At 49.4% G+C, this 15369-nt stretch overlaps 2 protein-coding genes across 7 annotated transcripts in view; one reads left to right on the forward strand and one right to left on the reverse strand.

Moving 5' to 3' along the window:
* st3gal3b (ST3 beta-galactoside alpha-2,3-sialyltransferase 3b) overlaps nucleotides 1–13479 on the forward strand; it is a 46469-nt gene extending 32990 nt beyond the window's left edge. For all 6 annotated transcript variants that reach the window (XM_060059628.1, XM_060059627.1, XM_060059630.1 and 3 more), the window contains 3 exons: nucleotides 7196–7342; nucleotides 8466–8612; nucleotides 10601–13479. In XM_060059628.1, coding sequence (XP_059915611.1) covers nucleotides 7196–7342; nucleotides 8466–8612; nucleotides 10601–10690 — 384 coding nt within the window. In that variant the 3' untranslated portion in view covers nucleotides 10691–13479. The remainder of the gene's footprint in view (nucleotides 1–7195; nucleotides 7343–8465; nucleotides 8613–10600) is intronic.
* The window catches only part of scinlb (scinderin like b), a 305691-nt gene that overhangs the window by 138046 nt on the left and 152276 nt on the right, over nucleotides 1–15369 (reverse strand). The gene's annotated exons all lie outside the window — the stretch shown is intronic.

A 15369-nucleotide genomic window follows, 5' to 3' on the forward strand; every position in this document is an offset into this window, starting at 1 on the left:
ATGGCGCAATTATTTTTATTTTTTATAAGTTATATATATTTTTTTATAACTTTATAACATTATATTTCGGGACTAATCGGATTATTCCTGTTAGTCGGGGATGTTATTGCATCACGCATTAACTCCACAATAAGTTGAATACCCTAACATTTCGTCTCGCAGGCATTTTAAGATTCTTTGTGAATAGGTCTTACTGAGTTAGGAGTCCTCTTGAGGACTTTTAAGCTCTCCTAGACTTAGGTGCTACTTTTAGTCCTAAAATACTTTGTGAATTGCTCTTAGTGAAAAAAGTTAGGAGTCCTAAATTTAAGAGTGACACGCCCATTATTTTTAGGAGTTACTCCTAAATTCGCCAGTTAGGACCTACTTTTAGCCCTAAGATCCTTTGTGAATACGGCCCCAGATCAACATGCTGTGCTGCCCGCTGTGCGGTTATCTTCAGAGCTTCCCCCGGACCACAGAGAACCGCTTGTTCCCGTCCTATATAGTCATTACCACTCACCGGCGGACCTGGCCTGGTCTGGACACAAGCTCCGCCCTCAAGCGCCCATTGGCCACCACACAGGAGCCGGACCGTTGTCAAGTGTTCCCATTGTTTTTCCGGTTTTCCGTCATGGGAATGTGAAGATGCAGGTTTCACACACCGGATAACCTCGCCGAGGCCGGCTGAAAAGCTGGACTCCAGTGACCCCCAACAGGGCCAGAGGTCGTGGTATGAGTCAAGAGAAGCAGAGGCAAATTGGCGAATGCTTTAGATTCCTTTCCCGAACAAAAGGGAATCTCCGCACCATGGCACACCACAACAACTTCAGTCGGTCGCATCGCTGAAACATGACTTATTATTCTCAATTGTGCACCTCCTGAGACATTTCCTACTTTGGTAAACCTCTAAGCCCATTTCGCCCTCCTGGCTGAGGCGGTTCCCGCTCAGTGGAGCACTTATGTGGTGAGCTGCAGCGACTTGTAAACTCCTGAAGTACAACATGTACACAGTCCTAATGACCACCAGACAACCTTAATTGTGATCGTTAGCAGTTCATGGCTGCCGTTCTCCTTTCTTAATTGCCTCGGAGGTCTCGCTTCCATAATTTGGCCGACCTTTTTCGGGCTTCCTGTCAGGTCTACTGCATTAACATCAAACACCACCACATCCTCAACTGCCATTCTCCAGTTGGGAATGGCAGTAACTGGATAAGGGAAAGGGTGTATGATGGAATCGAGTAGGAATGTCAACCTATACATCGATGTTAAGATCTAAAGAAGTGTTAGGGAATGAAGTGACTATGGTGCCATAAATTAAATGGTTGGATTTGATAAAAGGATGAGGGTTTTATTACAACAACATTTTGTTGAAGGATTCTCCGAAACGTGTAGTTGAACACTCTTGCTGGAAAAGGCTTCCGTGGTTGCTGAGAGAAGGCTGGATCCTTATAAGAACCCGACGCAGACATGTGTGGAACATGCGTGTCCAACTCGTAATCCTTCATTTAATCAAATTCCTTTTTAGTTTTTGCTCCATTTAAAGCATCTGCTAGATTTACAAAGGAACAGAGAAGAATGGCAAAAGAAATGTTAGTAGTTTTGTTTCAATGTCTATTTTTATCAAGCCTCCACTTATCATCTTGTCCACATCTAAAACTTTAAAGTAAGGTTGTGTAAATGTAAGAATTTATCCCATTTATGTTTTGTTAGATTTAGCAGCAGTATAGCTGAGGCAGATTATAGTCATTGTTTTATATTGCCTGTATCCAGCATAAAGCCCAAAGAATGCATGTAATGTTGGTATGTTTATGAGCAGCTTGAATCTAAGTGCTTTTCCAGACACCTTCCCTGGACTGTCTTATTGGTGTGGTATTTTTAGGAGGGTTGCACATCACTTGTTATGATCTCAGATCCCTTCAATAGAGATAAGCGAGGGGGAGGGTCTTGGACACATATTGCTGTTTACATACGGTTTAGCTATGTAAATCCCTCTCTGAGACATCGGCAATTAAGAACTGTGGATTCTTGGTTCCCATTTGTATATTTTCCATGAGAAGATTATTGTTCCATGTTTGGGTATTCTAATGCTTGGGTGATTTCATTCTCATCAACTTTGTAATCTTTGTGAGACTAGCCGTCCTTTTTTTAAACTCCTTTTACTGATCTTCCAGTACTGTATGTTTTGGGTGTTCTCTGGAATGGCTTTTTCCCCCCGCATGGTACCAGCTCAATTCCACTCGCTTCTGATACCAGGTAGTTTGGTTTTCCATTGTAGATACTACAGTGTCAATGTCAGGGTCGACCTAGGGATGTGCCAATTCACTGCCGTGACGCCCTCTTCAAGGGGACATGCACAGGAACAATGGAAACAGTTTCGGTGTGATGTCCTCTTACATTGGTGAGAAAGAAACGATTTAGATCTGTTATGACAAGAATCTGCACAATTTTCAATGACAATCGCATCAGTGAAAAAAACAAATGGATCCAACCCTTTCGCCAACATATCTTTTGCATCAAACGGATTAGATTATAATGGAGTTTCCCTCCTTTGACCAAGCCGTCAGAATTCAACCTTGGTGCAATGACAATTGGTACCGCTTTTTAGCAAAGCGGCAATCGTGTCTTACCGGTACAGTCAAATTCAACATTATTTTGTCATTTTATTGTTGTGGGACAAAATTGTAATGTGCTGCTTATTGTGCGAACCGACAAAGTACATGTGTCTATTGATCCAGTGGTGTTTCTGTGGGTAGCCATAGAGGTCAGCTCAGGTTTGTGCAGGTTGTACCGTGTCGCGCAATACAGACACGGTGACTCAAGGTAGTGACGATTCTCTGGGACCAAGTAGTTTGTAGTGTTTTCACGTTTTGGTATCGCCATAGCTGGTTGAAACCTGGGTCGAGGAGACGCTGAAAAAGGTACCATGTACTATCCACGCCTGGTAAAACCAAACAGGGCGATTAAAGTTGAGCCGTTTCCATAAGTGAGACAAGAGGCATAAGCCTATTCTTGAGGAGCTCTGCTGTAGGACTCTGAAGAAGTGCTTCCACTACAACTGCCTGTGGTTCGTCCTTCTGTTCATGCATATACCTCATACAGTGGTTTTGGTCCTGTATTTGTTTATATTTCTGAAACTCATGAACACTGTCTTCATGAAGTTCCCTGATGCTCAACACCATAACTAGTTAAATTCTGGAACACAGGAAAATTGTCTTTCTTTTTTTTGCAATCCCGATTTGGAGCTCAAGTTTGGCTTAACAAAGATGCGAAAATTGTTTATTTGGGGGTTAAGTTGTGTCAATAATTTATGCAGCATAAACTCCCCCCAAGAACAAACACACACCAGCCTGCGTCCCTCTGCGTGGGATAGCCTGTTTACTTTAATGACTGCTCTGCTCGCCTGCACCTGTTCTTACAGCAGCGGACCGCTGGTCAGCCGGGGCTTGAGGTCGCTTCAGTGTGAATGACACGAGCTTGGGCTATGCTAACTCATGTAGTCAATGAGTCCCGAGCCTTGTTCAATCCTGGCTTCTCTTGAGTGAAACCCCACCCAAAGCTTCTAGCTTCATGGATCGGCTACATACTCCAGCCGGTGGTGGTGGTGGTGGTGGTGGTGGTGGTGGAGGTTTAGTACCACAATCCCCTGGGAGTTGGCCGACTCTGGCAGCTAGCACTAGGGAACGGCGTCTCTGGTAGCCCCAACTACCGTACCATAGGCGCCATCTTTGTTCCCCACCGTCCCACTGTGAATCAAGAGAGCAAGGCCATTCTTCCTTAAAATCTCTCTCTCTCCGCTGTAGCCCACTGGGCCCTGTCCACCCGTTAAGATTGGTTCACCTTCCTGTCTGACGCGGGTCTCTGGAGTGCTGCCAGTAAATCACCGACCCGCTGACAGGACCATGCACTTTTTTGTCACCTAGGATCAGGCTAGGATAATAAAACCAAATTAGACTGTTGTTTTGTTTTTTGGCCCCGGAGCCATCGTTCATTCGAGGATGACACGTCTAATGGGGCCGATGGGGCCCCTGGCCGCGAGCCAAGGAAAGCGTGTGGCCGGAGAGACATGGAGATGTGGAGAGTTGTCTTTAGTGACTTCTGTTGCTCCAAGTCCTTCCATGTAAGAGCACCCGCAGCTCCCGATTAACCCGACGTGTGGGGTTAAAGACAATCGCCTTTTTCTTTTCCCCCTCTTCAATGAAGAAGAGAAACGCGTCTGGCCATAGAGATTAGTCTTAAGACTGTATACCACAGCTCCCCCACTGTCCAAACCATTCGGTTAACGGATTGGGCTTGAGTGGTCGTTCTAATCCACACCGCTTCCCGACTCCACATCCACAGAAAATCAGTGTCTGTTTATTTTCCCATTCCATTTTTGTTATTCAGCGAATAAACCCAGTGCCTGCGTTCTCTCCCATTGATGAGTGCTGGGGCTGAAAGATGAACGGCGTGTGCGATGGCCAAGCGCAACACGACTCGTGACCTTACATGGAGGCCCGGCGGCCCGGCTCCAACCCGGGCTCCTCTGGCTTCTTCAGGCTGCGCAAACAATTACCTCGTCCAATTAACCTTGTTTTAACAGGTGCCTCTATGGGCGTCGAGTAGCCTTTTGGGCACACTTTAAATCTAATAACCCAAGACCAATGTGACCGTAAAGCTGTCGCGGGGTGAAGGGAAACAGCCATTTCCTGTCGGACCACAACCCTGATGATCCACCGCGTCGTCCAACGTTGCAACACCTCGCTGTTTTCGCGCGAGCGCGCGAAAACACACAAACACACACACACACACACACACACACACACACACACACACACACACACACACACACACACACACACACACACACACACACAGTTGTAATGCAGCAGGGACGGCCAGAGCACCCCTCTCTGCCCAGCGAGTAAAGGGTAAAGCGTCATTGTGCTGGGTTTGACGTTGGATGCTGACCGTACCTAATTTGAGGTCCAGTTACTGAATGAAAGGGCATCTCTGCCATGAGAGCTCCAATCTATTAATCTATAAAGGTTCATACACACAGGCAGTCTCTACCTCTCCCTCCCCCCTCCAGCCGGGACTTAAAGAACTAACTAAGAAAAAAAAAAAAAAAAAGTATAGAAGACCTGGTGGTATTCTCTGGCGCTTAACCTCTTGCCTTCAGAGAAGGAAAGTATAATTTCTCCAACCAAATAAACCAGATCCGTGTATTTATAGCACTGCTGGATCTGGCCTCGTTCAATCTCCCGTGCCTCCTCACCCCTCCGAGGCCGGCGTAACCCTAGACGTCTGGGCAGCCGCGCTCGTGATGAATTACGACATCAGAGGAATTGGGGCCAGGCCCCCGGCCGTCGGCGGCTGTGTTCCTCCGATGTTCCTCCAAAGAGCTCAGGGTGTCTGAGTTGGTTTAGTGTTTCAGAATCAGCCTCACTCAATCAAGACCTATTGCTCCGGCCATGCTTACGTCCGGGAATAAATCTTTCAGACTTTTCATTTTTCTTACTACCATTATTTTTTATTTCATAATTGATGTTATATTGCCTTTTTTCATTTTTCCCAACTTGGGTACACATAACCCATTCATCATATGAGAACAAATGTGTAACCCTTCACCCAAACCAGGCCTGGGGTCTCTGAGTTGCACTGGAATCCCATTACTGACCTTACCACAATAGCTCTAGTTGTGACTTGGAGACATTCTTTAGGTTACTTTTTGACAAACTGTGGTCAAACGATGCTGTTCAGTCTTTTTTTGTTTCTGGTAAAGGGGATTTGAAGCGGTGGCCTTCAGCGCATATAACTCCCAAAGAACGCCTCCCCACTTCTGGAATTATTTGCTCAGCGCACAGCATGCAGGGACGACCGAAAGTCCTCCAACTCATCCCTCTAATTGGTTCCTAACAGTTCTCTGTGCCACCTGTACTTAGGCCTGCTCTCTGGGGGCTGGGCCGGCCCGTGACGGTCTGTGGCCATTGAGCCATTGTGTGGAACGACAGGGCGTGTGTACCGTTTACCTTCCTCCCTTTCATGGTAAAAAGCACTAAATTACTCTTTTAGTCAACTCACGCATACAAGCAGTTATAGACAAATACACACACCCAGAATCTCCCGCACACACACACATACACACACACACACACACGCACACAGACATCTCACACACATTCACACATACCTTAACCGCACGACCAAACAGATTCCTGGCAAACACAAGCTGTGTTGACGGGGAGAAGAGCTGGGGTTCCTGTCATGGCTTGCCGAGAGCACAGTGCAGGGCCCGGGTTAAAAAGACAAGCCGCCACTGTCGTAGTCACAAAGCACCGCACGGCCCACTGGACTGGCTTCTGTCAGTGTGTTACACACACACAGACACACGGACACACACACACACACACACAGCTGTATCAAAGGCAGAAGGGCGGAGGTGGAACTATTTGAACAGGTGAATCCCATCAACATGTTCCCTTCATACCTGGAAGTCATGCGTTGGGTGTGCTGTGGAGAGGCTGGTTTGTGGTGCTGGGAGAGGAGGTTGTTGTGCCCTGCATCATTTGTACAAATTCCATGGAATTTTTAATGTTGAAACTAACTTTTTTTTTTCTTGTCAGTCTTTTTGTTTAATGGACGTGTGTGTGCGTGAGTGCGTGTGTGTGTGTGTGTGTGTGTGTGTGTGTGTGTGCGCGTGCGTCCCCTAAATACTAAATCTACATAATTCGGTTCAGGTGTGTTGTCCCGGCCACTGATGATAATTGCCGGGTATAGGTCAAGGTGTGATTTATTCCACATCCTGTGGCGCTTCCACGTATATAACCTCGGCCTGGCCCATATGCTACCCCATCAGTCTGGCAGCCCGACCCCAGCCCTCACCTCACCTCACCACCACACTCATGGGGACCTTCACACTTGACACCAGCGACGGAGCACTCTGCTGCTGCAGCTACCGCGGCGCTTAATACCGCTAATTAAATTCCCCACTGGGTATCCCTTTTTAAAAGGAAAATGGAACAACAAGCCCCCGACCAGTTGTTTCCCTCCTGGTGGTCCATGGTGGCGTGGGGATGCTGTGGCTCTGACGTCTCTCACTGCGTGTGAAAGGCCCTTTCACACACTTTGCATTCCCCTCATTTTAGTGGTTCATCACAATTTGGTTCCTAATCAGTCTTGTTTCTCTTCCCTCTCCTTTCTGATGGGTCTCCTCCTCCTCCTCCTCCTCTTCCAGCGGGGGACGGAGGGTTTCTGGAAGTCCGTGGCCCACTATGTGCCCCGGGAGCCGGTAGACATGAGGATCCTCAACCCCTACTTCATCCAGGAGGCGGCCTTCCAGTTCATAGGCCTGCCCCTCAACAACGGCCTGATGGGCAAAGGGGTGAGTGGAGACCAAGGGGGGGGGGGGGGGGGGGTGGTGTGTGTGTGTGTGTGTGTGTGTGTGTGTGTGTGTGTGTGTGTGTGTGTGTGTGTGGCGCGCCATTGACTTTTTGAGTCTTTACACGATTGGCTAGACCAGTGAAGTAAAAGAGACGGGGAAGGGGGCCTACCTCAAAGTACAGGATAGAGCGCTACCAGCCCAGGTTTGTATGTGTGCATGTGAGAGAGGCGTGGGGAGGGTATCACCTTCACACTGCCCTCTGGGGCCACCAGCCGAACTCCCCTACTTGAACTCTGCACTGCAACATGTGTTCAACATGTGGGACAGCAGTCCACATGTTAGTAAAGTCTCTCAATTCTTGCCCTAAAATTCTGCCCTTTCTTGATTTTGATTAGAAGCATGCGTCTGATATTATTTATTATTTATCTCTGTGTGCGTGTGTGTGTGTGTGTGTGTGTGTGTGTGTGTGTGTGTGTGTGTTAGAAGATGAGAGACATAGAACAGAGAGGGAGGCCCCATTTTAAATCATTAGGCTGATTTGGAACCCTGAGGCTGAGCGCCACTCAACCTGTCGGCAGGCCAACCCCCTACAGAGTGCACACACACACACACACAGACACAGACAGACACACACACACACACTCTTTATTTTTCGCTGTTACACTTTTGCACCCTCTTTTTCTCGTCTCTCATCATCTATCACACGCGTGTGTCCAACGCACACACACGCGTGTATCCAACGCACATTTTGCCCTCTTAGCCCAAGTACTCCCTTGCAGCCCAGGGCATTTAGGAAGTGGGGGTCCCAGCATGTAAGGTTACCCTGAAATAGGTTTGAGGAGGGGATGGGTGTTTTTTGCAGGGGGAGACGCCCCCTTAATCACACACACTACAGGCTCACTTACCAGCCATCGACCCATGAGATCACATAATGGCCAGAAGAGGGAAAATAGTCAGATTGAAAGAAGAGTAGCATTGAAGGGTGACCAGGATGGAGGCTACTGGACATCAATTGATATAGAGTTGTGTAACAACTTACACTTTTGTGTAAGTTGCATAAAAACCTCCATTCCGAGTGAATGTGGTTCCAGTGGTGACCGGTTTGCTCCCTCTCTCCACCCAGAACATCCCCACCCTCGGAACGGTTGCTATCACCATGGCGCTGCACAACTGTGACGAGGTGGCGGTGGCGGGCTTCGGCTATGACATGTTGACGCCCCACGCGCCCCTGCACTACTACGAGACCGTCAAGATGTCCGCCATCAAAGAGGTGAGCAGCTTGCCCCGCCAGGACACCTTCATGCCTCTCACTGTTACGACAGAGTCGAGGAAGAGGAAGGCTAGTGTTATATTAACGATCAACAATGGATTTGAACCGGGTGAAAACAACGGTTATATTTTGTACACTTTTCACATTTAACACAGTTGGCTGTGGTGTGTGGTCCAGTCCAACTCCTGTCAGTAGAGCAAGGCATCAACCAGAAGAGGGTTAGAGGTCCAACTCCCCCTGAGCTCCACCGTGCTACGAAACAAGGGCTCTCTGATGTTGAGGTTTTTTTTACATAGTGCATTAAAAAATGCATACATTTTATTTCCATTTGGCCTCAATAGGGATTAATTCATGTTTTCATTCGAGTCCCGTTTTGCTTTCATCCTGTCCCGAACGGCCTGGCCTCCCCCGGTGAGGGACGCGGCGGTAATGGTCTCTGCTGTGCAGGGGCGGGCGGCAGAGCGCTGACTTTCTGAACCCACCGCCGATGACGGATCTCATTTGGCGTTTGTCAGCCTGGGCTTCCTCACACATTCCTGTAGAAAGGAGCCCTAGTTTCCTCTCAGGCCTGACGCACTGATAAACTCCAGGTGGCTCCTCTGCCTTCTCCTTCGTACTGGCTATCCTTTCCACTCCGTTATACAAGCGGTTAAATATAGAAATGATAAATAACAACTCAGAAATGCTAATAATTAGGGATTGCTTTGTCTCGGGTATGGCTAGCCCCCCCCCCCCCCCGGTGCATGAAGGTATCCAGATATTGTTAGCCGGGTTCTCCGCCGGGTTCTTTAACCAAGAGGTTAAACATTCAGTGTACCGGACGGAGCCGATATGTCCGGGTTTCCGCTGACGTGTGAGACGTGAGGCCGCTACGGCGACGACCTCCGTCTCAACTCCCGCTGAACTCCGTGGCCCCTCGTCATTATCGCAGCAGCAGTCATCCCCGTCGACATCATCATCATCATCATCATCAGCAAGGCGGTCCATCAGGATAATAATAATTGTTTGGACTAATTAACGAGCGCCAGCAGCCACCGTGGTGACGCGTTTGATTAACAGCGTTTGGTCAACGGCACCCGGCATGAAGTCATTCCTCAAGTGCCCCCGTGGACTCCTGGTCCGCTGTGGTCATCCCTCTAACGTGGACGGGACCGGGGGTGACTTTACATTGTAGCCCTGCTCAACCACTTCATTCATTGCATTTGGGTTTCACGGCCTATTCTTTACTCAAAGGGGTCACTGAGGTTATACATTAGGAAGTGAGCCCTGGAGGTGTTGCCTCGGGAGCGTGTTCCGGTGAGGAGCGGGATCCGGCCATGCTGACCCCCGGGCCTCAGTCGTAGCCAGCAGGTTGGAGTGCAGGCAGCTGCAGGGCCCGGCCCCGTCTCCCCCTGCAGCCGCCTGACTGCTCCTCTGTATCTCCCACCCTATAGAACCGCCACAGCAACATGTGCTTCGCTTTTCCGGGGTTCCCGCTGGACTAGGCCTCCAGACCCACAGACCTGACCCCCATCGGGCGGGGGCTGCTCACAGACACTAGCATGCACAGCTATCCACGCAATTAATAGCCCCATTGTATATCAAGTGCATACACAGGCCGTGGCAAATGTCAGGGGCAATGAAGGAGGGTTTTAACTTGGTTTAGACTGCTCTACCCTAAGCTCCCCCACTGCCGTTAGCCTATGGCTTCAGTCCTTTGCACTAGCCCTGGCCCATGCTAGGGGACCCTCTGAGAGGGGTACCAGGAGTTTATGTTTTATTCGAGTTTGACAGGCATTTGATTATTGATTTGTGTAAAATGCAGTTCCCTTAACTGCCCTTTTGAGGGCCAACATGGGTCAGAAGCTCCACTAGCCCTCGACTCTTATGTATAGCTGCACTCCCACGGTGGTGCGCCGATGTTCAGTCAAGACCTAAGGGACGGTGTTTGGTGGCGGGGCGTAACGTCGTGCTAGCTAACAGTCCCCTTGTCTCCCCCTCTTCTGCAGTCGTGGACCCACAACATATCCAAGGAGAAGGACTTCCTCCGCAAGCTGGTAAGGGCCAAGGTCATCACTGACCTGACCAAGGGCATCTGACTGCACACCCTCACTCACAGAGGTGTTGCCTGCCTTTCTCTCAAAGACCACGCCAAATGGCATGCTGGGAAATGGAGTCAGAATGGGGAGAATGGACCTTCCCCCATCATACTCCTCCTCTTCCTCCTACCCCACATATCCCCCCCCCCCCCCCCCCCCCCCCCCCCCTGCTCCCTCTGCGGAGATCTGGGGGTAGAGGAGGTGAGCTCACCGGCTGAGTTCCTATCAAAGCAAGGAATATGATCTCAAGGCAGATTAGCAAACACAACGGTTCAAGTGGGAGCATTTAGGGGACATATGCACACACGTGCCTTCTGAACCAAAGGCTCCTGGCAGTCGGGGAGAACATCTCCCTGCTCCCTGACCTGACGGAACAGGACCCACCTGGGTCCACCTAGGAGGGTCTCTACCTGGACACCATCCCCGCCCCCCACATCCACATGACTCGACGACGAGGTGGCCTCACAGCGGCTCTAGAGCCGGGGTAACGGCTCACACCGACACGCTGCCTTCGGATGGAAGGGAAGACGAACATACACGGGGGAGAGAAAGAGCGAGAGAGAGAGACAGCCACGGACAGCCAGGGGAGGATTCAGCGGATCAGCTGTGCCAAACGTACCTCGTACAAAAAAGGGAGAGGCCCACCCCAACCGCCCCCTCTCTCCTCCCCCCCCCCCCCCCCCCCCCCCCATGCTGCCTGAATGTATTCCTGTCCCATACTGGAACTGTCAAACACGTGCACTGGGCTGCGCAGATTCCACCCACCTGTGCTTTCTCTCTCTCTCCCTCTCTTCCCCCCCTCTCTTTCTCCTTCTCTGCACGGGTGTGTTCCTCGGCAGTATTCACCTCCGATAGGAATATTATCATTTCTACTCCCCCCTCACTCCTCTGTTGGGCTGCCTGTGGCTCGCTGCGTACCTGCGATGGCTACCTGAGTCCAAGCGCCACCAAGGGGCACAAAGGTTGAGATTTACTTTCGAATCATCCTGAATGACGGGGAAAATATCAAGGGTTTATGATTTATTTTAAGTATTTATTTCAGGTGACACGCGTTTTAAGAAAAGTTCCTGGGTTCCGGTGATGGGCTGGTCTGATATTTTTATTTTTAATGTTTTGTTTTTTTACACATTTTACAATAAAGGCTTTTGTCTCTCTTCCAAGTGTGCTAAAATGTGCTTCCTACAAGACGATCATCTGTGTGGGCGTAGCATCAGCAGTGTTCCCACTAAATCTACAGATACATCTCATTGTTCGCTTTAATTGACAGGATGTTTTAATTAGTGTTTTCATGGGGCCTCTTTTTAATTTTCCGCTTCGCAGGGACATTGTTCTCGTACGCGGCTCTTGTTTGTCACGAGCTGGGCGCTTTTTTTAAGTGATTCCTCAAATAGGGCAAGAACCAAATTACAGCGTTGTTAAACTTTCTGGTTATTGTAAAAGTGGAGAACCTTTGCAGGCATGCTCTGGGCCCACTTCTGCAGAATCATCTGCTTTTATCTTTTGCACGGAGAAAAGGTTTGTTGTTGGCAGGAGACGTAGGCAGATTAAAAAGGTTGCAAATGTTCAAGTGGAAATCGTCTCTGGGATTATTTGAAGAATACTGTGGTAAACATTTCAGTATTTAAAGCGTTGCTTTGTCGTCACAAGTGTCCAGTATTACTCAACCCTCCTTGCCGCCTCTCTCTCGGCTCCCAACAACCAATTCAGGAATGTCTACATGCTTGCTTGTCATTTTATGTCATTATCAGCTTTACATGGTGGTGCTTTTTTATATGCTTTGCCAAAGCCAAGGCTTGTTTTTGTCTATTCTTCCTGTTTGTCGTTTGTCAATGATTTTGTTTCCACTGCCTTCTTCTGTAGACTGCATATTCCTATTAAAACACACACGCACACACACTTCCAGCCCTCACTATGGGTTAGTAGGCCTTATTCCGCTAGCGGACATCTTAGTGCTAACATTTATAGCGTTCTATGTTTCTAGAGTTAAGAAACAAGATGGCTGCTAGTGGAATACGGCCCAAGGCTGCGCCTTCTTTTCTAATTTTAAACAATAGACACATCACAAGGCCTTTATGTCCATCTTACAGCTTTGTACGTTGAATCCGTTTTGTTACCGTTCAGGTGAAATAAGTGTCTGATTCATTAGTGGCACCACCTTCAGACTGCCTGAACTACTGGGTTTAACAAGGACTCCTCACGCTATGGTACAGCGGACAACCTTCTCAATATATTGCACTAAGAGAAGAGTAATGTTGGGCTGAAGGATGTTGGTTAATAAACACTTCAGTTAAATAACCATTGTTACATAGATATATATATATATAGATGTGTTGTGTATATATAAATAGTTGACACATCGCCCTTTATTATTCCTATGTGGGGAACAATCAAACTGTAAAAAGACAAATCACAAGGTACCATCGACTTCTCAACAGAAACTTGGAGACCAAACAGAGTTGTCGGCTGGTTTAAGCTCTCATTTTCCTAATGTGTCATGAATGCTGTACTGAACTGGATAACCAATCCATCTTCTCTTTATATCAACCCTGTCATTTCAAGCAGAATGTATTTCCTTTCACTGACAATTCAACTCCATATGAACTCCACTACTGGAAGTCTGCCGACAACGGATCAAAATTGCAAGCGTTATTTTTTGTATTTTATTTTTTTAAATATATATAGGCATATATATGTATATGTATATATATTGGATGTATACATATTTATATATATAGCTATAAAATTGCTTTGTTCTTTTCGGAAACTGAATAAATTGAGTTTGTAAATGATTCCTGTGCACGTTTGGTATTTTCTCTTCGTTTTGTCCGAACCATGACCATCTGATGTCACTGATGTGTTGATAGTCCCAAGAGAATACCCTCCTCTGTACGTCGTTCCAGGAGCAAAGTCATGTCAGAACCCCTTCAGTGGATTACAGGTTCAACTGAAAAGGGGAGCGAGGGCCTCCTATATACAGCCCCTTACGTCACGCGACAGCCCCAGTCCAGAGACGGAGCAGAGGGATTTCCTCTCCCGTTGTACTGTATCCGACCTCGGCAGACAGGGGGGAAACCATTTCTCTGTCCCCTCCGTTCGGCAGGCTTCCTCTCCTAATGTACTCCAGTTTTTTTTTCCTCCCGTGTGTTTATCTCATATCTTCAGGAGTCCCCCTCACTCCTCCCTCGCTCCGTCCTTTCATCCCAGGTCTCGTCCAGCTCTCCTCTCTGCTCATTCATGCTTCAGTCTCTTGTGTACGTTCCTGTCTCTACCTGCCGGTGTCTGATGAGGCTCTGGTTTCATCACCGTATCCCTAAGGGGCCCCGGTGCGCTCGTACTTTCCCCCCGCTCTCTCTCACTCATAAGAGAGATGGACAAAAAGAGGCCGACGTTGAAAGAGAATAGCGAAAAAACAAAGTGAGATGTCTGCTCCAACCGTGATTCCGCCCTTCAGTGGCTCTCGGCCCAACTCGTAGGCCACTGGGTCTGCTTCGTAACTGATGTCAACGCACCTCAAGAGAGACAGGGAGATAGAGATAGACATAAGAAGAGCCAGAGAGAGGTGCAGCAGGAGGAAACAATGAGGAGAACCAAATGCCAGCCGTGTTCAGTCCCTTAGTATGCTGCCGAGGATGAGGGAGGCGGGAGAGCGTGAGGTCCAGCTGTGGCGACTCTGACTCTGTTCAGTCTGCTCTGGCGGAGGGGGGGGGGGGGGGGGGGGGGGGGGGGGGGGTCTCTGGGGCTCTGTCGAGGGGCCGGTGAACGGTTTACATTCTGCTGTTAATGGGGTGCCAGTAACATTGGCCCCTGTGGCCCCTCTTCACAGGCCACCAACGCCCTGGGCGTCTCTAGCCACTCCGGCCATCGTGCGTAGCCTGCTCAATGCTAACGCTCTCCTTCTCCATCTTGCCCTCTGAGTGGCACTTTCTTCCATCTCTCTCTAGCCTTCTCTGTTACCATCTCTCGCTGCCCCGACCTCTCTCTCTCTGCCTCTGTAGCGTGCTCTCCGTCTCTCTTACCCCTCCCACAACTTCTCTCACGGGCCTCCATGGTGGCTGGAGGAGAAACTCTGAGGTGGTGATGGTGGTGGTGGTGGAGGAGGAGCTCTCTGGGGTGGGGGTGGTGGTGGTGGAGGAGGAGAAGGAGCTCTCTAGGGTGGAGGAGCTCCTTCAGATGGTGGTGGTGTTGGTGGTGGAGGAGCTCTCTGGGGTGGTGGTGGTGGAGGAGCTCTCTGTGGTGGAGGTGGAGGAGCTCTCTGGGGTGGTGGTGGTGGAGGAGCTCTCTGGGGTGGTGGTGGTGGAGGAGCTCTCTGGGGTGGTGGTGGTGGAGAAGCTCTCTTGGGTGGTGGTCAAGGTGGAGGAGCTCTCTGGGGGTGGTGGTGGTGGAGGAGCTCTCTGGGGTGGGGGTGGTGGTGGTGGAGGAGGAGAAGGAGCTCTCTAGGGTGGAGGTGGAGGAGCTCCTTCAGATGGTGGTGGTGTTGGTGGTGGAGGAGCTCTCTGGGGTGGTGGTGGTGGAGGAGCTCTCTGTGGTGGAGGTGGAGGAGCTCTCTGGGGTGGTGGTGGTGGAGGAGCTCTCTGGGGTGGTGGTGGTGGAGAAGCTCTCTTGGGTGGTGGTCAAGGTGGAGGAGCTCTCTGGGGTGGTGGTGGTGGAGGAGCTCTCTGGGGTGGTCGTGGTGGTGGTGG

The sequence above is a fragment of the Gadus macrocephalus genome, chromosome 8, assembly GCF_031168955.1.
Source record: "Gadus macrocephalus chromosome 8, ASM3116895v1".
Taxonomy (NCBI): domain Eukaryota; kingdom Metazoa; phylum Chordata; class Actinopteri; order Gadiformes; family Gadidae; genus Gadus; species Gadus macrocephalus.